This window comes from Microtus pennsylvanicus, chromosome 10 (genome assembly GCF_037038515.1).
Source record: "Microtus pennsylvanicus isolate mMicPen1 chromosome 10, mMicPen1.hap1, whole genome shotgun sequence".
In the NCBI taxonomy this organism is placed as follows: Eukaryota; Metazoa; Chordata; class Mammalia; order Rodentia; family Cricetidae; genus Microtus; species Microtus pennsylvanicus.
Window position 1 is genome coordinate 43,815,485 of NC_134588.1, and position 22,324 is coordinate 43,837,808.

The 22,324-nt window shown below is 38.2% G+C and overlaps 1 protein-coding gene across 2 annotated transcripts in view; it reads right to left on the minus strand.

Moving 5' to 3' along the window:
• Positions 1–22,324, minus strand: part of Hmcn1 (hemicentin 1) — a 452,651-nt gene that overhangs the window by 162,445 nt on the left and 267,882 nt on the right. For both annotated transcript variants that reach the window (XM_075988199.1, XM_075988198.1), the window contains 6 exons: positions 17,761–18,039; positions 16,983–17,264; positions 15,244–15,352; positions 14,225–14,394; positions 12,782–12,936; positions 9,214–9,337 (listed from right to left, as the gene is read on the minus strand). In XM_075988199.1, the coding sequence (XP_075844314.1) occupies positions 9,214–9,337; positions 12,782–12,936; positions 14,225–14,394; positions 15,244–15,352; positions 16,983–17,264; positions 17,761–18,039 (1,119 nt within the window). The remainder of the gene's footprint in view (positions 1–9,213; positions 9,338–12,781; positions 12,937–14,224; positions 14,395–15,243; positions 15,353–16,982; positions 17,265–17,760; positions 18,040–22,324) is intronic.

The following is a 22,324-nucleotide window of genomic DNA, read 5'->3' on the forward strand; positions in this document are numbered from 1 at the left end:
AGAGCGAGACCCAGGGCAACCAGAGCTGCACAGAAAAACCCTGTCTCAAAAATCAATCAAACAATCAAAGAAAAACAGAGAGAGTGGTTGAACCTTCCAAGTCAGAAGAAAAGCATTTGCTTTTGCATCCGATAAACTTAACATTAGTTTTCATATTTGATAAACTTAACAAACTCGAACTTAAAAAAAACATCAAAGAAATTTGTAATATAACCAAACTGTTTAAAACTGAAGGTGAAAGAGAAAAATCTTAAAATCAGCATGGGAAAAATGGGACCAGGATCCTCAGGAAGCCCAGCAGCTGTTTTCTCATCAAAATACATGGAGACTTGAAGATGATGGCCTAACAAATTACAGCACTGAGAAAAAGTGCCTATCAACAAAGAAGTCACTAGCCAACAAATCTGTCCTTTGGCATTTAGGATTTCCCTGGGTAATCAAACCAACAAAGCCTCAAAATGAAGCAAAACAAAACCCAACAACTCAGTGCTAGCCCATGTACCAGAAGAAATGCTAAAACACAATTTTCAGGGCAGTAATTAATATACAGGAATAAATTAAGGACATTGATAAAAGTAACAAGACAGATAATGATAAAATACAGTCAATTTGGAAGACTTTCTTTTCTTGTTGATTAAAGAACTCAACATGAAGCAATAATAGCAACTTAGGTTGACTGGCAGATAATGGGAGAAGACAGACACTGACCAAAAGGAAGGGGGAAAGTTACTTCGAAGCAAAATTATGCACAAATAAATTAAAAATACTATTACTTGAAAAACACTATTATTTTTTAAGCATTATTCTTTTAGATGCTGGTTATAACACTCAGTGCATACAATAAAAATAAAACTAAAATATATATCTAAAGAATGTATATATACCTGAGAAGCCCACACCCTTTATGTGTAAAAATGTCTATTTCCCTGAGCTGTCTCATAGGTCGCAGTGCTGGACAAATGTACATGGGTTTATGAGAGAGAAGAAAGAGAGAAGAAAATCATAGATTAAAGGAGTAAATATAATTAAATAGTAAAAAGTGATAGAGTAAAAAAATAAGCCACATAAAGATGGAATATACACTGATAGTCTGGATTACTTAAATTATTGTTTTCTCTAGATATTTTTTTTTTTTTTTTTACTACAGAAAGACACTTGATTCTGGGGGCTGCTAAGTTAAACCAACATATAGGTATCTTTACTTCAAAATTTGAGTCTAAGGATATGTTGTTTTGGAAAAGAGGTTCTGCTTTTGTTTCCACAAATGAAAACCTATAGATTCCTTCCAGGCTAATGTGGTTTGATGGAACAAGACCCCCTGAAAGGTCTCCACGAACCCTAAAAATACTTTGTTCAACAAACAGCAGGAAGCAGTTTGGAAAAGAAAACTATGCCCAAATACCCATAATGATTGTTTATAAATGTTTGTTTTTATTTAAAGGGGGATATAATATAATGATAAATTCTTTGCATTGGTATGGATCTTGGTCTACTAATACAAATGTAAGATTGATTTTTGTTACACTGTGTGCATGTATTTTTGCTCTTGTTTAAGGTATTGTGTTTGTGCAGCTCATTTAAAATGTAATGTATAATTAAAAATTATAGGTTGATACTCATTTATAATAGTCAAACTCATCATGTTAGTTGGGCTTTCAGTTAGATAGATAATCTTCAACACTCCAAGGACCTACAGAATATAGAATTTAATATGTTTATAATATATTTTAGGAACTTCTAGCAGCACTAGTTATTTCAGAGAGGTTGATGGGCATTGAAGAAACTCATTATGAAATTTGCCTTCAGTGTGACAAGGCTAGCCATTTGAGCAAGAAACTGCTCTTGTCTTGGCTGTTTGATGACATGCTGTATGAACTGGACATGCAGGACCCACAGAAAAGTGACTGCTAAACTTTCCAAAAGATGGAATGGTTCTTCAGGGTCCCTGTTTCACAAAGGAAACTGCAAGAAATTCTGTAGGACACAAAGGAAAGCCACTGACAAATTTTGCCATTATAAGGAAGAACAGATCTTCAAATTTCCTGCTTCCCTGAAAAGCGTGCTAGATATTATGGACCTATAGGCTGAAGATGGATGTCCCAACATTTCAGAAAAACTTTGGGTGACTCTCCAGGCAGTGAGATGTCTCTGTCAAATCTAGAATTTTGGAAGTTGCTTACAAGCACTTCCTGTTTACTTAGTTAACATTCTTTGGTGTCTTTGATCAATTTGAAGACATATATAGATATTGTTTTAATTAGCTATAATAAAAGATAAATTAGATATGAAACTTTAGACTCAAAACATAAGATAGATGATAGAATATTCTATTTTTCTAATACAAATAGACTAGATAGTGTAATTGTAATTCTTGCTTGATAACTGTTTTGTTATATGTAATTTTACTATGTTAAAGTTAAAACCTTCCTTTTTAATTAGATAGAAAAGAGAGAATGATGTTGGATGTCCGTGTGTGTGTGTGTGTGTGTGTGTGTGTGTGTGTTGCTTTTATTGGTTGATGAATAAAGCTGTTTTGGTCAATGGCTTAGCAGAGCAAAGCCCGGCAGGAAATCTGAACAGAGATATATAGAGAGAGTAGGTAGAGTCAGAGACACCATGTAGCTGCCAAAGGAGAAGGACACTGGAACCTTACTGGTTGGCCTCAACCTCATGGTGATACACAGATTAATTGAAATGGGTTAGTTTATGATGTAAGAGCTAGTTAGGAATATACCTAAGGTATTGGCTGAAGAGTGTTATAATTAAATAGTTTCTGTGTAATTTTTCAGGTCTAGGCATCCGAGAAAAGAACAAGAAATCTCTTTTTACATGTCTCTTTCTCTTAAGATCCAATCTTATGGCTATATTAAAATCTTTTTACAATAAACCGTAACTTTACTTCAAAAAATACATGTTAATTAAAAATTCTGTTGATATATATATATATATATATAATCCCAACATGCACTGAGAAAAGAAAAATTATCCTTAGAAATTAGAGACATTGTTATCCTACTATACATAACAAAAATAAGGAGACAAACAAACAAGGAAGACATCTAAAGTTGACCACTGGCTACCTCATATGCATACAGATAAAGACCTGCGCATGTATTTACATACATGTATACATCATAAACACAAACACCTCTCTCTCTCTCTCTCTCTCTCTCTCTCTCTCTCTCTCTCTCTCTCTCTCTCTCTCTCCTGTGTGTGTGTGTGTGTCTGTCTATCTTTCTGTAGTCTCTCTCTGTCGTCTGTCGTCTGTCGTCTGTCTCTGTCTCTCTGTCTCTCTGTCTCTCTGTCTCTCTCTGTCTTTCCCTCCCTCCCTCCCTCCCTCCCTCTCTCTCTCTCTCCCTCCCTCCCTCCCTCCCTCCCTCCCCCTCCCTCCCTCCCTCCCTCCCTCCCTCCCTCCCTCCCTCCCTCTCTCTCTCTCTCTCTCTCTCTCTCTCTCTCTCTCTCTCTCAATGCTGAAGTCTAAAGGCTCCTAGCCAGGTATGCTCTTTGCGTGTAGTTACACCCCAGGCTGACAAGAAGCAAATGGATCATAAATCCTCCAAATTTTTGAGTGGATTATTGTCTTTTGTCTAGGGCCATACCATTCTGAACACGCTTGATCTTGTCTGATTATATCCATGAGAAAGTATAAGCCTGTCCACAGAAGTTTGTGATGGTTCATTACCTCAGGTGACAGTAACATCACTAATCTGTAAAATATCTATAAGGAAAACCTTTACCCAATATTGAAGATAAAGGTAAATAAAATATAAAAAACATGGTTCCTTTGCAGCATTTAAATGATTTAGGAGGCCACTGCTCTGTGTATGTCATCAATAAGGTGATGCCATTTCATGCCAATCGTAATATGTAAAAATTCCCTAGGTGGGAGGGTAAGTGTTTTTCAATTTACTGCTCTTTTTTCATTTTTTTCTTCTTCCAAACACTGCATGTGCACATCAAGTTAAAACCACAGTACCTTCTTGAAACATCATGAGCTCAACTCTGTCTAATCTTGTAACCATTTGGGGCATAAACAGACCCTATCAAATCCTAGTTATGTCTGAGTTAGTGACTTTCAAGAGTTAATCTACCTTATTCGCTAGTGTTTGAAAATAGTGGAAATAAATTAATCTGCACTGAAAACATAGTTCAGTAGAATCCTGACCTTAACTTGGCTATGAAGAAGGAAACAAAACAGCTCCCTAGAGCACTCCCAAACCTCCACTAGGCCACAGACGAGCTATTAAACAAAACACAGAAATGATAGAGAAACCTTGTTTGAGTGGGTGTTAGCAGATGTTAGCCAAGCAAATACTTTTAAAATATAAAATAAAAATAAGGAGTCCTTCTAATGTTTTTATGAGACAACTAATACAGACGCGAGAGGATTCCCAGCCAACGGGAAAGGCAGCAGGCCTGTAGCATATTTGTTCAAAGAGTACAGTGAGAAGGGCCAGGAGCCAAACATGTGTTTTGCCAAAACCAGTCCTCAAGCTACCATTTACAGATGCTGACTGGGAGACAGGCACTAGGCTGAGACTTTCCTGTCTTGTATTTTACTTAAACCTCAAACAACCCTTGTGATTATCCATATTATTGTTATCTCTCCTACCTTACAGATGAGGTTTCTTAGCTTTAAGAAGATTCCCATCTAAGCTTAGAGTCTCACAGATGTCGTGACAGTACAAGACCCAAATTTGAAGCCCATCCTTTTAGACTACAACATTCTATGTCTTCTGGATGTATCACCTTGGATGACATTTTTTCATAGGAAGTAATTATGTGCAGATGAAATAAATGCTTGAATTATTAGACTTCAAATAACTACTTGTTTGTAGAAACATCTGTCTCACTTGGCAAATATTTGGGGTTTAGATATAACTTCATAGTTTGGTCTTGAGAACAAAAACTTTCAGAATTATGAAACTTTGACGATCAAAAAAAGACCACCTACTGAGGGCTCCTGCTGTTTATAACAGGCAAAATCCCTCCCTGGAAAATTCCATGAGAATGTTCTTCTTCTCATGGTCACAGCTTGGTGATCGAGTCCAAGAGCCCATGCATCCTCCCTACACTTACTTCAACTCGTTAATTTTTTTTACAATGGTGGAGAAGAATGGGCTTATCTAAGATATTTTTATTTGTATGGGAAATGACAGCATTGAGAAATTAGAATACTGAATATTGAAGATTGAACATTTCAGGTGACAGCTGTAATAAATGTCCGCTTTCAGAATGCAATGCTCATCCATAAAGATTGACTAAACAAACCATAACTGAAAGTGACTATTGTTATATAAGTTAATAATGGAATGAAACTAAATGGTTACTTTTCCATGTATTTTGTCAATTCGTCTTCAAATTGGTTATGATCAGAGTTGGACATAAAGCATTTTAAAGGTACCCAGAGAGTAAAAGTAGAAAGGGTATCATTTCTCCTTTATCCCTAGTGCATTAACTTCCGGGACTGATACATTTATGAAGTCAAATTTGTTTTTGCAATAATCATGTAGATTCCAAGTCCAAATAATATGCAATTGTTTCAATACGTGCGTGCATCTTTCAATAATTTCTTTCAAGACCTACTTTACATAGTTCTTCACATTTCAAGATTCTCCTCTCAACATTTGAGGTCTATGCAAAGTCTTTAATTAATCAATTTCTTAGAAATTTTTATATTTTCACATATCTTATTATTATCAGGAGTATTAATGTATGCATATTAGAAGACAGATTCGAGTTTGGAGCCTCAGGCTTCCAATGGGACATTGCTGTCCTCAGCACTAAGAGGAGACAGCGTTTGTCCAGATTCCAGTCACAAACATGTAGCCAAAAGCTTACTCCAGGTTAATTATTACAAGCCCACTTCATCATCATTCTCCTGTCATGGAGAGGAGCTGTTATCCAGACAAATGGGTACCACAGCAGATGGGATGTTTTAAGCTCTTACTAGATCTTACCTCTGCATTGTGACTTGTGTGAAGGAGATAGCATCGTGTTCTTCATCTCACTTGGCCATCTCCACTAAGTCCTCCCAAAGACTAAGCTGTTTCTTTCTTTACACATGAACTCAGATGTTTTCCACTTGCTTCCCTTCTCTTTGATGATTTTCCATGTAGATGAGCACCCAATCATGTCTTCTGACTGCTGACATTTTGTTACCATCTTCAGACCCTACATCTAGAGACTTGATTTTCCCTTATGTACTTTTTTCATTTGTTGCTTTTTGTTATACTTTAAATAAATGTTTTTCATGAGGTACTTAATAATGGCTTCCACTATTTTTTACATATATGCACCATTGTGCTTTATTTTGTTTGATGAAGTGTTTAATTTCTTTCCAGGACTCTAGTTTTCAGCATCATAAGAGTCTTCAATGTTTGACTCACTATTTCTCCAAATACTGGTGACCACACGGGTGGAATCAGAGACACTGTTTAAGAAGAACTGAGACTGATGCAGGAAGCGACAGTTTTAATGTGCAAGGAAGACGGAAGGAAAGACTACAGGAAACACACAATTTGGCAACTCTTAGATGCAAGCGGAAACTTGAGGAGTTGCTGGAGACAGCTGTCAAGGAACACTCAGATGACAGAGGCAGATAGACCTGTGTGAAGCAGAGGAATTAAAGGCAGTGAGGGATAGCAGTGTCTGTGTGTTCTCAGCCTCTCTAGGACAAGGAGCCAACCCCAAATAGTGTCCTTCTAATTAACTACTGCTAAGGAACACGTTTTTATGTGCAAATACACTCATATTGGGTGTTCCTATTTTGTGAACATAATAAATTGGTTTATGAGAATCATTTAAGGAAAAATTTATTTTAACTGGTTCATTCAAATAAAACATGCAAAGAAGCGAATTAGAAGAATCCAATGACCCACTGGCATTTTTAAAATCACTCAGTTTACTCTTTCATATGTCAAAATTTTCAACTGCCTACTATGTACCTGGAATTAAGTTAGATTTTGGGATGTTATTCTAGGCTGGATTCCTCAGTAAATGTGGAATGAATATATGCTATGTTCATAGCAGCATTACTTGTAATAGCTAGAACCTGGAAACAACACAGATGCCCTTCAATGGAAGAATGGATGAAGAAAGTGTGGAATATATACATATTAGAGTACTACTCAGCGGTAAAAAAAAAAACAATGACTTCTCGAATTTTGCATGCAAATGGATGGAAATAGAAAACACTATCCTGAGTGAGGTAACCCAGACCTAAAAAGATGAACATGGGATGTACTCACTCATAATTGGTTTCTAGCCATAAATAAGGGTCACAGAGTCTAAAATTGGTGAACCTAAAGAAGCTAAATAAGAAGGTGAACCCAAGGAAAAACATATAGTTATTCTCTTGCCTATGGGAAGTATACAAAATTGCTGGGGAGAAAAGTGGGATCTTGGGGGTGGGGTGGGTTGGGGGTAAGGGGAGATGGGGAGAGAAAAGTGAGAAGGGGAGGATGGGGGAACTTGGGGAAACAGGATGATTGGGATAAAGGAAGGCTGGATAGGGGAGCACGGAAGCACAATTCTTAGTTAAGGGAGCCACCTTAGGGCTGGCAAGAGACTTGAACCTAGAGTGGCTCCCAGGAGCCCAAGGCAATGTCCCCAGTTAGTTCCTTGGGCAGCTGAGGATAGGGAACCTGAAGCGACCCTATCCTATAGCAATACTGACGAATATCTTGCATATCACCATAGAACCTTTATCTGGTGATGGATGGAGATAGAGACAGAGACCCACACTGGAGCACTGGACTGAGCTCCCAAGGTTCCAATGAGGAGCAGAAGGAGGGAGAACATGAGCAAGGAAGTCAGGACCACGAGGGGTGCACCCACCCACAGAGATCTATTGGGAGCTCACCAAGGCCAGCTGGACTGTGACTGAAAAAGCATGGGATAAAACCGGACTCTCTGATCATGGCGAACAATGAGGGCTGATGAGAAGCCAAGGACAATGGCACGGGGTTTTGATCCTACTTCATGTTCTGGCTTTGTGGGAGCCTAGCCAGTTTGGATGTGCACGCATTCTTTTCAAAGTCTATGTCTTCCAAGTTTATAGTAAAACTGTGATGTTGGTGATGTGCTCCATAGCCACCCAAACACTCTACAAAAGCACATAGAAGATCCCAAGTCAAGTGTACCCCCAATTCACAAATAAAAACCATATAAGATTATAGACCAGGTTAAGGCATGACCCTGAATCTTTGTCTTTTTCAATAAAATCTTCTGCAGAGGATTATTAGTAAAGGTGTTATGAATCATTGAGAAAACACTGGGGAATGGAGAGATGCCTCAGAGGGTGAAGAATTTGCCTTGCAAGATGAGGAATCAAGTTTGACTCTGTAGAACCCATGTAAAAGCTGCATGCATGTGGCAGCCTGTGGACATCCCAGAGCAGAAGACAGACAGGGACCTACAGGGCAAACTGACTAGCCAGACTAGTTAAAAGAGTGAGTTCTCAATCCAGGAAGAGACACTATCTCAACACGTAAGGTAGTGAGCAACTGAGAATGACAGCTGCCATCAATTTTGTGCTTTCACATATGCATGACTGGCACACTTGCTTACACACATGTGGACACACACACATGCTTCTAAACATGTGAACATGCATATATTTATTTGCACCACACACATGTATACACTCATAAAAATCTGAGTATACTGTTTAATAACTTGAAAACCGAAGATATTTATAAAAAAATACCTGTAATTACTCTAAGTTCCCTTCCCTTCTATGCTTCCTCACGACCAATTAGAGAGTGATGAAAGTGGGAATGCTAATGACTGCTTCTAATCCTACTGTTTGAGAGGCAGAGACAGCAGATCTCTAGAGCTGGTTGGCTAGCCAGGCTAACCTAATCAGTAAGTACCAGGCCAGGTGAGAGATTCTACCTCAAATTTCAAGGCAGTTTAGGAAAATGGCAATAGGAGGTACAGAAAAGCCCCACTAAATAGAGGACATGGGAGGAGTTGGAGGCAGGAGAAGGAGGGGAATATTGATGTGAACGTAAGACTAGTGAGTGTATTAAATTCTCAAAAAAATCAAAAAACTAAAAAAACCTATAAGATTGATGGTACAGCAGCAATGACAATGGCAGTTGACCTGTGGACTGCATATGAGTGTTCATACACATATGTGCACCCGCCTGTATGCACTCACACACATGCATACACACATGCAAGAGAAAGCCATAAAGATACTCTTACCGTGCACATGCAATTGAGTGTGCTGTTGGGCTTCTCCAGCTGCATTGGTAGCCACACATGTGTATCTGCCAGCATCTTCCAAAAGAGCCTTGGAAATCTGGAGAACTCTACCAGAAGACTGTATCTAATTGGGAACAGAAAGCATGGCAGTATTTGGGTTGGATTTAAAAACATTTGCTGAGATAGAAAAGTTTGTTTTAAATGTATAATGTTTAATTGTAGTTTTATATCTTAGTTAACTCAATATTTGAGATGCAGATCACTTCATTGTACATAAGAAAATAGGCTAATTTGATTTTAAAATGCATTCTTATTCATTTGAAGATAGAAAATAAAATAACTTAAGGCTGGCCTGCTGGTATATTCATAAAACCCCATTGAATAAAAGATATTCACACTGGACTATAAAGCATGTGATGAAAATTTAAACTTGCCGAAAAAAAAACCTCATGACCACATTTATGTAACACTTCATAAATGGTTTTAAGGCAACAAACTTTTTTGATGAAATTGTCACAAGGGCCAGTAAAACTATAAAAGTTATAAAATATGAATAATAGGAATGTCGATAAATTCTTGCTTTCTCCTTATTTTGCTCTTAAATGCATTGCAACCGGGTGAATAAAAAGTCATTATTTAACACTGATTATTTTGAAGTCACCAATAACATCCAGTCACAGTGCCCAGTAGTCTCTGCAGTTAAGTGCATACTCTCTTTTACTATACACAGCATTGGGTGTCCTGCCCTCTTGATGGTCTGTGCTCACAGGTTGTTAAAGAGAGAGTATTCTACAGCCTTTACTCCCAGGCTTCCCTGGGAGTACATTACATTACAGAACCTCTTTCCGCTTTCTGCTACACAAACAGGAAATTTAACTCTCTGGAGTTTCTACCCAATCCCATAACTTTGGTAAAAAACCCTAAGTTCAAACCTGAATTTACAGCCCCAGCTCCTGCTGGTTTCCCGAGCTCTACATTCATGGTCCTAGGACAGGTTAACACAGGAACTATCCAGAACTAAGTTTGTAAATTATTCCCTCATATTCCTAAAATTGACTAGCCATTGCATTTTCCCAGTCTTGCTTAATGGCGCCCATGATTTTTCCAGTCATCGGGGTTTTGGCGCCCACTTTGACTTCTATTAATTACAGCACAGCCATGCTCTCAGATCCCCTGTTTTCCACTTCCACCACCACTGTGGGATTATGATGGCTTCTTAACTGATGTTCCAGTGTCTCCAACCTCCCCAGTTGTTAATCTATCTTACACACTGTTGCCAGAATAATTTATTTAGGATTGGAAACTTGATCCTTCCCCCAGAACCCTTTCAAACCTCACTCATGGCTCCCCACTCTGCCCAGGAAGAAATCTGAACTCAGTAGAGGCCTCCAGGTTCACCACATTTCGACCCCAAATGATCTCTCCACAGTCTCGAGCTAACCTATTTTCCAGTCAAACTGCACTAAACATGCTAAGCAACATATCCATGCATTTATTTTCATCCCTACAATTTAGCACCTGGCTTTTAATGCCACAACTTCTTGATACTCAGGACTAGCTTGATCTTCTCTCATCTTACCCTTTACTTCTTTACTCTTTGGGTTAACTTATTTGTGCCCAAAACTTTAAATATAAACAGTGTGCCAAAAATTCTAGCCATATCATTCTGTTGATCTCCGTGGCAATTTGCAATAACCTAGTTACATGCCCACCATCTCTACCAGTGTATCTCCAACTGATGTGAACTCCAGAGCCTGAAATTAAAATCACAGTACTTTCTTTCCCTTATGCTCTTCCAGAGTGTCCCATATCACTGGTGGTCAGTGTCATCCACATAATTATGCAGTTTAAAGTCTCAGGAGTTTTCCTTATAATCCCAACCATCATCTTTAATAAACCATCTTTCAATCTACAATGACTTGACTATTGCACCAAAATATCCTCCTTTCTGAAACTAGTATATAGTACCAAATTTCTACCTGTGTCTCCTAGAGAAATTCATATTAGTTATAACTGATTTTACATATCTACTCTTGGTCCTCCAACTTAGTTTTTCAGAAAGGATGCAAGTAACTTCAATCATGTACCAGATAGTAGTGATTTGGCCAATGACGGCCAATATAGAATGATGACACTATCTAGTCCGTCTAGGTTTGTGGAAGAGTACTGTGAAGTCTATACAATGATGAAAGTGCTGAATTATGCTACGTATCCTCATTGTAAAATAGTACACAACTATATTTAAATGTAAACCTGGTCATGGCACGCCTCTTAAAACTCTTTTATCCCCCAATTGCCTTTGCAAAGATAAAATAATTAGTATTGTGAAAGTGCTTATTACTGCCTCTCCACCTCCTCATGCCAATAACCCCTCTGCTTTTCTTCTCTTCCTCAGACATCTGCCTTGCTTTCAGATCCCTGAGAGGACACATGCTATAAAGAACGTGTTTGCTGTACACACACTCCTACTTGACCCTATTCATTCTTCAGAACTCTTCTTAAAGGCTTTCTTCACATGTCCTGTTTCTATATTCCATCTTTAATATATTCATTAAATTTTAAATTACGTTTATGTGACCACCTGATAAATCTCTCTCTCCAAGGTAAGCAATCCTTTACATGCACTGTATTTGAAGTCTGTTTACTGAGTTTTTCTTTTGTACAGAGGTGTGAGATCATATCTTAGAACTAATAGCAAACAGATATCTAGACCATTTCTATTAGGGGAAGAACTAAAGACATATTACATATTGAAAATATACAAGCAAAATTCAAGGCAACATTTGTCAATTAACTTGATCCTACTAGAAAAATACATTAATTCTATATGTTTTAATGGTACTGGAGATGGAAACCAGGGCCTTGTGTATACTATACATCACCCTATCACTGAGATGCATCGCTAGCCTTTTCTGTATGTTGTTATTTTGAGACACGAACTCACTAACTTGCCTAGATTAGGCTAAAACTTGCTAAATCTTGCTCTGTAGTCAAGGTAGTCTGAACTACAATCCTCCTGCCTCAGTCTCCAAAATAACTATACCATCAGGTCAGGCTATTTATGATTTTTAAGTACACAGGTTACTCGGGTTAGAAATCTATCATCTATTATCTGTTTACTAGGTTCCTAACTCTAATTCTAATTCTCTAGCACATAATTAAATGCCAAAGGGCACAGTCAGCATGTGAGACAGAAATGATTTTTAGTCACTCATAAGAGGAGGCAGAAATCTTTAATAAATAAATAAATTTTTAAAAAATAGAAAAAAAAGATTCCCAGAAAATGTCTATGAAGGCAGTAATAATAAACTCATGGTTCAGTGCTACTTAAAAAAAAAGACAACAATTTTTGAAGGCATAAATCAAAATAAATACACCAACTCCTGTACTAGGACCTAAATCAGCAGGTGTTTTTTTTTTTATTTCATTGGGAAATAAGGAAAATAAATTTTAGTTAAATTTCTGCCAAATCTGTCCTATAAGAAAAACAATACTTAGGAAATAATAAGATGATGGAGTTAGCAAAACTTACATATGTCTTAATTTGGGTTCAGGGTCTTATACTCACTCTGAGATTTCCTTGGGCAGTGTTCACAGGCTGGTCATCCTTCAGCCATGTAATGGATGGGTTTGGAATACCATTGGCTATACATTGCAAGGTGACTGGCTTGTATTTCACCACAGTCTTCTCGGGAAGGTCTGAGGATTTGATTGTTGGAGGAACTGGATAAAAAGAAGGGAGGGACAGAATGAAACCACAGACCTAAGAGTATGTGTGAGGCACCCATGTCTAAACGGGAGCAGAAAAGGACTCCAGGGTTAGATAAAGAAACTCTGAGCATAAAGTTGGGATGCATGTGTGGTGTAGATCCAGGAGGAGGTAGAAGGAGAAATGGGAATGTGTATGATCAAGTTATATTGTATGCATATATGAAATTCTCAAAGGATTAATAAAATATATTTTAAATAAGTTTAAGGGAACTGAAACCATAAAATCAGGAAAAATAATGTATTTCATAAACAAGGAAACAACTCCATTTTGTGTTTAATCTATAATTTTTACTCATTTTAGATAACACTCATTCTTAGTTCTGAGTTTTTAGTTATTTGAATAGCCAAAATGTCCATATGGTTACTGCAACCTAACATGTATGTTTGGCTCAAACCCATTGGCTTATTTTCTCAGTTGATAATTACCATTTATTTCTCTGGAATGGCCTCATTAAACTAGTGCCAGATTCAAGCAGTATTTATGCACATGACTTTGTCCCTAGTAAGGCTGACTGGACCTGGGGTCATAAGGTGACAGAAGCTTGGCTTGCCAGATTCTCTCTCAAGAATCTGGAATTGAAACTGAACTAGATTTGTCTGCATTCCATCATGGGACATGGAAAAACAAATTTTGAAAGAGAGTCTACAGAGACAGAAGGAAGAATGCAGTTGATTTTCACAGATTCTGTTCCTGGGCACTCCAAATGGCTCTTCAGTTTCTGGTTCCAGTCCCTTCCTTCTCAAGTTCTGCTGGCAAGTGGGACATATAATGTCCTGGCAGAGATGTGCTCTTGTCATTAGATTCGCGGTCATAACATTAATGTGCCAGTTCTGTGAATGCGCTTATGTTCCTGAATCCCACAATTATACCCTAAGCATTGCTTCTGGAAAACATGCTTCATAGGCACTCCTGTTTGGGTCAAATCCTTAAAGGTTGACATAACCCATTCCCTTGGAAAATTTTGCCTTCCTCTTCTGTCATAGTCTAGCTCCGTCTTCACCCTCGATACCATCTAGAACACACTCGCTAACACTATCACCTAATCTTATTCACACGATACTTCGGGTAAGTCTCTGCAACAGAAGATAATGTAAATCTGTTATTATTTTTTTTAACTATGGTGGCCCTTTTCTCACTACTTTACACAACTCAAGACTTCTCTCTGCTCCTCTCTGAATTAGACAATGAATAAAGCCGGAATAGTTTAAAATGCAATACATCATCCCTTCCTTCACATACCGTGAACCGTCACTTCAAATTCCTTCCTGTGGTCCCCGGCGATGTTCGTTGCCACACACTGGTAAAGACCTGTGTCTGACACTTGAGCCTGAGCAACAACCAGTTTGCGTCCATTTAGTAAGATCTTGAATCCATCTCTTTCATCAATTAACTGACCACCTTTTAGCCACCTATAGAGAAAGAGAAAGAGAAATCTAGATACATATTGCAAATGAGCAATTTCCTAGAGGTTATTGTGTGTTATTCTCTACTACGCATTCACCTAATCTCCTAATTAATCCTAATTAATCACTCTGTGAAACAGGATGTAGAAGAGAAGTAAAAAGGAAACATGGTCCCTCAGAGAGGTTGGAAAACAGCTGGCACTCAAAACTCTGTAATGAGTTCATTATCCTTCTAATAAGTTTAGGTTACAGAAAGGGACAAAAGATACTATTCACTGTAGTATTTAAATCATATTAACCAACAAAATGCAATGAGCTTCCAATGTTTGCAAATCAAATATTAAAATCAGAGTTTTATAGTTTTGTGGGCTATCACTTTATAATGTGTGAATTGCAGTCAACCAACTATTTTACATGTCTCATACCATGTTGAAAATGAAAATTGTATATTCAATAATGCTCCCTCAACAATGTAGGAGGGAGACCAACCAGACAAAACTATAATCATGCTAACCTTCACATCTCTATAAAATTTCTGTTATTCTTTTTATTTAATAGTCTATTACACATATCAGTGCCTCAGGAATGTCTAACATTAATAGTGCTTACTAGTCTACATCTTCTGTCTGAAAAGATAATTTCTAAAAAAAAATATAAAGGATTTTCTCCAATTGTGCCAATATGTTTGCTTTCTGAGTACCAAGTATCAGCTGCCTTGTATATAGACTATATATTTTCCAAGAGGAATATGATTTTGTACTGATACTCCTCAACGTCAAAATCCTCCAGGACAACTCCAAAACATTTATATTAAAAAGTGAGAGAGGTATTTAGAAGACATACCAAAACGCTTACATGATAGTTGGTGGGGGAGAGCCTGTGACTTGGCAATCTAGCTCCAGTAAGTTATTTGCCATCACAATCAAGTAAGATGTTTCATCTCCTCCTTCCACAGTTGGTGGTACTAGGAAGAAAAAAAAATAGACAGAAGGTATCAGGCAAAGAAGTGTTTGCAGGAATAATTCCATTCTGACATCTCAGTAGTAACTTAGAAAATTGATGTTTTTCATGGGAATTTAATAATCAAGGGGATTTGAAATTGTCAATGCATTTTATACTAAGAACTTGCCATGGTGAATGTCCTCCAGTCACTGGGAATTTTCTCTGACACACACTATGGTGCCATAGATGCTATGCTAATGTAAACATTTTATATTGTTTATTTTCAAAATAACACACATTTAAGAATCTTCTGGCTGCAAATACAGAGTCTCAAGGTGGCAAGATGATTCCTCAAAGTCTAGAGACTATTCCCTGTAGTCTACCACAGCACTTATGACAGAAGAACACCTCTGACTCCTGCAGCCAGCAGTTGATAAAGTTATGAACATGCCATTGAAAGAACAAAGTGCATCCATTAAAATCCATGGAAGAGCTGCATGTGATTTAGATTTAGATAGCGGGACTCTATTGAGAAACCCACCACTTGAACAGATTGGAAAAGCCCACCACACTTGAACTTAGATTGCATTATTACTACATGGACATATGCAGATTAATAGAAATGGGTTAAATTCAGATGTAAGAGTTAGCCAATAAGAAACTAGAGCTAATGGGACAAGCAGTGATTTAATTGATACAGTTTCTGTGTGATTATTTTGGGTCTAAGCTAGCTGGGCAGTTGGGAACCAACAAGTAGCCTACTCCAACAAATTGGCATCTAACGTGTGTGAACTCTGACTCTTTCAGACAGGAGGTCCGGCTCCAGAGCATTTAAGTGGGGTTTGTGAGCAGACTGCTGCAGCTTGCTTAATGACGGCATGGACTGGCTGTGTGCCTGAGAATGGAGTTGTGGGCATGACTCTCAGAGGCAGCAAACAGCTCCACCATGCTGGGCTGGGCAGAGCAAGCAGGTGTTACTGTATATACCCTATTAATGGCACAGTTTAAGTTTTTAAGAAGCGCTTAGCATTTTAAGAAGTGGTCCTGGATAGTAAAGAATTACACAGTAGGACAGATTCAGACATAAAAGACCTCTAAATGGGTCACAGTGTTGGATAAATGCATGTAGGCTTGGAAGAGAGAAGAAAAAGACTATACAGATTTGGAAAAGATGTAAATGGTTTTTAAAAAGGGGGTAAAGTCTTTAAAGAGACAGAGTACAGATAGTTATAGATTAAAAGGAGTAAATAAGTCACATAAAAATGGAAAATTCGCAGAGAGTCTGGATTATGTATATTATTGTGTTTTCTTTGAATTTTTTGACTGTGAAGGAGCTAAGTACAGAGAGACGCCATGGAGCCACCAGAGACAGACATGTTGAAACTTTGCTCACAGAACACGACCTTATGGTGATACACAAATTACAGGAAATGGGTTAAATTAAGATGTAAGAGTTAACCAATAAGAAGTTAGAGCTAATGGGCCAAGCAGTGTTTTAATTGTACAGTTTCTGTGTGATTATTTCAGGTCTAAGATAGCTCGTTGGCCAGGACCAACAAATGGCCTCCTCCAACATTACTATATACTGTGAAATGTGTTCAAAAATCCAATGCTGTGAATCTGACAATCTAGGCAGTGCTATCCTTACTTACCTAAGACATCAACTTCATATTTGATTTCCCTTTCTCCAGCCACACTGGTAGCCACACATATGTATTGTCCCCGGTCAACTTCTAGAGCACTCAAGATTTCAAGTGTCTTCCCACCCGCTTCTATGCGGATGTTGTCACTGGCTTTCACAGGTACACCATCTTTTAACCACGTGAGAACAGGAGGAGGGTTGCCAGCAGCTTTACACTCCAGGATCAATGACTGACCAATAACAACTTGCTTATTTGAGGGTGTGGCCAAGTCACCTTCAATTATTGGAGGAACTAGGGAGAAAAAAATAGTAATATTTCAGGTAATTATTTTCAGAGCCATAAAAGAACATCTTAAGTAAATAAAAGAGAACCTTTCTCTCATATGCTTTAACTAGAGGAACTTCTTACATGCCTGTTTCTCTCTAAGTTGGTGAGGGAAGAATTTCTTGGTTCAACCAATCTATAATTATTCTAATTATTCTGAGGTGCTCTAGACTATCAGGCTAACAAAAGATGAAGATCAAACACCAATCTTAATACTAACCACTGCTTTACTTTATTGCTATAAACAAAATACTTGAGAAGCTCCAAGTTCCAAGGGGGAAGAGCTGGTTAAGGACTGAACTATGTTTAACTTTTGTAAATATCTTTTCCAAATTATAACAAATTCTTCATATTCTTATCTATATACAGTGGAAACCGCCCCTCCCCCAGCTTTCATGAGTGAGAAAGCTGGATGTCAGCACACCAGAAAGGCACTCAGGTAAGATAAGCTGTGTATCCTTACCATAGATATCAACACGGAATGATTTTTCGGCCATTCCAGCGACATTGGATGCATGGCATGTATATGTTGCTGAATCAGAGACCTGTGCTCTTGGAATGTGAAGAAATTGTCCTTTATCAATATAAAGTGCTTGTGAGCTGGATATGACTACCTGGCCATCCTTATACCAGGTAATGGTCGGCACTGGAAGCCCTCGGGTCTCACATTCCAGCTTAACTATGCTGTTGAGCAATGCAGATATTTCTGTGGTAACATTCCCTCCTTTAATACTCGGTGGAACTATAAAATATTTCAAAGCAAATACAAGCTTAGCATCTGCATCACACTAGTAAATGCTATGATCACTAAAATTCTTAGATTAACAGCGATGCATACTAATGACAGAAAGCCTGTGTCCTCTACAGATGATTACTTCCCCCTCTGGTCCACACAGTCTTGAGAACCTTCTTTTCCAGTCTCAGCTTTCAGTAAACAGTCAAGTCACAGGTTCAGTTTCAGCAGCTCACGGGATATATCATATTGGAGCAACTAAGCAAGTTAGTGCCAACAAACAAGGTGATCCAAACCAAAGCCATTAAGGCACATTAAGTTCAAAAGTCATGCCATAGGAAGAAATGTGTCAGATGTTGTTGGGGAATATTACTTTCAGTGTGTGACTTTTGTTTACCCTGCATTTGTTTAACTCTTTGAAGCTGTGTTAATGTGCCTGTCTAAAATACCTGATGGGCTAATAAAGTGTTGAATGACCAATAGCGAGGCAGGAGCAAGAATAGGTGGGGCTGTCAGGTAGAGAGTATAAATAGAAGGAGAAATCTGAAAGGAAGGGCAGAAGAAGCAAGAGAACAAGGAGAAGAGGACATCAGGGGCCAACCACTCAGCTGCCCAGCCACCCAGCCAGTCACAGAGTAAGAAGGAAATAAAAGTATACAGAAATAGAGAAAGAAAAGCCCAGAGGCAAAAAAAAAGATAATTTAAGATAAGAAAAACTGGCAAGAAACAAGCCAAGCTAAGGCCGGTCATTCATGACTGAGAATAAGCCTCTGTGTGATTTATTTTGGAGCTGGGTGGTGCCATCCTTCCTAAAAAATAAAAACCAAAAGAGTAAAAAAATCACACAACAAGATGTGGCACAATCTCATGCTCTCCACTCCCAAAACACAGAAGCACCTCTGAGTGCTTTCAGGACCAATACTGGCAGCAGCTGTGGAATTCTATATGGAAGATTTACTCTCCTACCTACTCAACATATCTAATTCATTTATTTCTATTGTTATGAAGCCATAAAAACTTATAAACTTATACTGGGGTATATAACCAATACTACATTAAATTAGCAGTTTGGGTAACCCAAGCCCTCTTAGCTCCTTTGATATACCCACTTTATCTTATATTATTTTTGTACTTCTTTAATAGAGTGTTTTACTATTCATTCCACATTTATCTCATATAATTCTGCACATCTATAGAGTTAACTATTTCTCCAAGGAACCATGGATTCTTTTAGTAGAGATGGATCACATTATCTGGTAATCTTCCTGAGAATTACTTCAGAGTAACAGACACAATCCAAGTCATGGACTACAGTATTTAAGGGTGAAGTTGAAAGTGGAATCATTTTCCTGTAAGTACATTCATTTTGAACTTAGGGACCAGACAACTTTCAAACAGACCAGGGGATACAGAGTTAAGACTGTCAAATGTTTCGTTGGAATGCAGTCACTCATTCATTCGTGTATTGGCCATGGCTACTTTCACTGAATAGTAACAAAGGAGTTGCAAATAGCTACTCATGCGATGTGCTCATTGCTTTGACTGCTGTACAGTGTATCTTAAATCTAGTGACATATTTGTATCTTGTCAGCATTTCCAATGCCATGAAAGTATTAATACATGTTTAATCTTATCACCAGTGCATATTCCTCACAACAGAACAAGAAGAGAGGAGTGGCGGAGTGTGACGTGGCCTCTCTTGCTCTAAGAGTGCTGAGCACTGCATACACTGGAATGGTACAAACATCAGCAGTCTAAACACCTATTCCTATATTCCTAAGTCAAAGAAAGGCAACATCTGAAACACTAAAATATGCAAAATGGGATGTTTTAGCCTAACAATTATTCTTATTTTTTACAAAAAAAAAATCACAAAGATAAAAATGGAGACGAAAACAAAGGAAGTTTCTAAGTAGCATGTTCGCCAGCAAAGAAGGTCATTTTCCAATGGTGGTATAATTAAATTAATTATAAGTACATCAGCTGAAGAAATATATCCAGAGAATATAGATTTGTTGATGATTGCTAGATCCCAGACTGCCAAAAGTTTAAACTAGAAGTGAGGCTTTTATTCATCCACATTTTTCCCTTTTTTATTAGATATCTTTTTAAAATACCAATCCAAATTCCCACTTCCTCCCCTCCTCCCATTCCCTCCACACATCCTCCCACCCCACTCCCATCTAATCCTAAGAGAGGGTAAGGCACTTTGCTTTGTGGAAAGTCCAAGGCTCTCCCTACTACATCTAGGCTGAGCAAGGTATACATCTAAAGAGAACAGGATCCCAAAAATCCAGTACATGCAGTAGAGATAAATTCCAGTGCCACTGTCCATGGCCCCTCAGTCTGCCCCAGCCATACAACTGTCACTCTATATTCAGAGAGACTAGATGGGTCCTATGCTTGTTCCTTCCCAGTCCAGCTGGAATTGATGAGCTCCCATTAGCTCACGGAGACTGTTTCAGTGGATTAACCTTTCCTTCATGGAGAAGGGAAAAGGAGGGAGGAAGGGAAGGTTTGAGGAGAACTTGAGGGAATGGGATAGTCGAGATGGAGGAAGGACAGATATTAGAGCAAAGAAAGAGATATCTTGATTGAGGGAGTGATTATGGGGTTAGGAATCCACAAGGATGACCCCAGCTAAGACCCTAAGTAATAGAGAAGAGGGTGCCTGAACTGGCCTTGCCCTGTAGTCAGACTGATGATTATCTTAAATATCACCATAGAACCTTCATCCAACAACAGATGGAAAAGGAGGCAGAGACCCACATCAGAGCACTGGACTGAGCTCCCCAGGTCCAGCTGAAGACTATAAAGAATGAGAATATGAGCAAAGAGGTCAAGACCATCCACAAATTTTTATTCTATCTTTTGTACCCAAACAACTGTTCTACCATGTTTGATATAAATGTGTAAGCTTCCAGATTCAAGACATTCCATTTATCCTTGCAACCGAACCTTCCATATAGCTTTCAACTAGAATTGATTAATTGGCTATTTGTAGTGGCATACTAAAAAGCAAATATTAAAAAGACTGCGATAAGGTGTCATAAAAATGCTCTTCTAGAAATGAATATACTCAGTAAAAATCATGTTAAAAATTAATAAATGTATTGAGTGATGGAGGAGGGTCATCTGTCTTATCTGTTGCTTTCATTGGTTAATTAATAAAGAAACTGCTTGGCCTTTGATATGCCAGCCCTTAGGTGGGTGGAGTAGACAGAACAGAATGCTGGGAGAAAAAAGCCGAGTCAGTCAATCGCCATGATTCTACCACTCCAGACAGACGCAGGTTAAGATCTTTCCTGGTAAGCCACCTTGTGGTGTTACACAGATTATTAGAAATGGGCTAATCGAGATGTGAAAATTAGCCAATAAGAGGTTGGAACTAATGGGCCAGGCAGTGTTTAAAAGAATACAGTTTCTGTGTAATTATTTCAGGGCATAAGCTAGCCATGTGGCCAGCTGGGTGCTGGGGACGCAGCCCTGCCGCTCATATTACTACAATTGAGCAGAACCTATCTATGGGAATCACATTTTCTAAAATACAACAGATAAAGTCTCACTACCAATCACCAGTAGTAACATGTGAATGTTTGTCATCAATTTGAATGACAGGGAAAATAGTCTATTTTGTATTCACTTCTCCAACTCCCCCTCCAAAAGATATTTTTGTCTGGCTTGACCTTATGCAGACTTTGTGCATGCTGTCACAACTGCTGCGCATTCATTAGGGCAACTGCTCTATTCTGTCCAGAAAACATTGTTTTTAGAAGCTATTCATGTGATATATACATTTCATTTAGTGAGGAGCACTCCACAGTCTGTATTCTCTGTATGCTGACCTGTTGATGTTCATCCTATTAATTGTCACCTACTGTAAGAAGTTTCTCTGAGGAGCCTTGAGAAATGTATTGGCCTATGGGTATAGCATGTTTTAATACTATGTCTATTTAGTAGAATAGGATTGGATTCCATTGCAGAGTGGGGCTTAGATCCAAACAGAAAGCAATTAACTGGTTACTCCAATAATGGTTGTGTTACTGTTGCACAGTGGATAGGTATATCTTGTTAGGCCAGTAGTTAATGTAGCTGGCTGGGTTCACAACTGGGTGACATTAATAATTATTTTTTCCTCTGATATAATGCACAGAACCTTCCAGAATCATAAAAGATAGCCAGCATGAACAAGGCTTCCAGGTCAGTACCAGGTTGATTTATCCATGTTATATGAATCAAGTATGAAGTGTCTTCACCAATAGGGTCTTATCATCAAGTTTTAGAGAGTAATTAA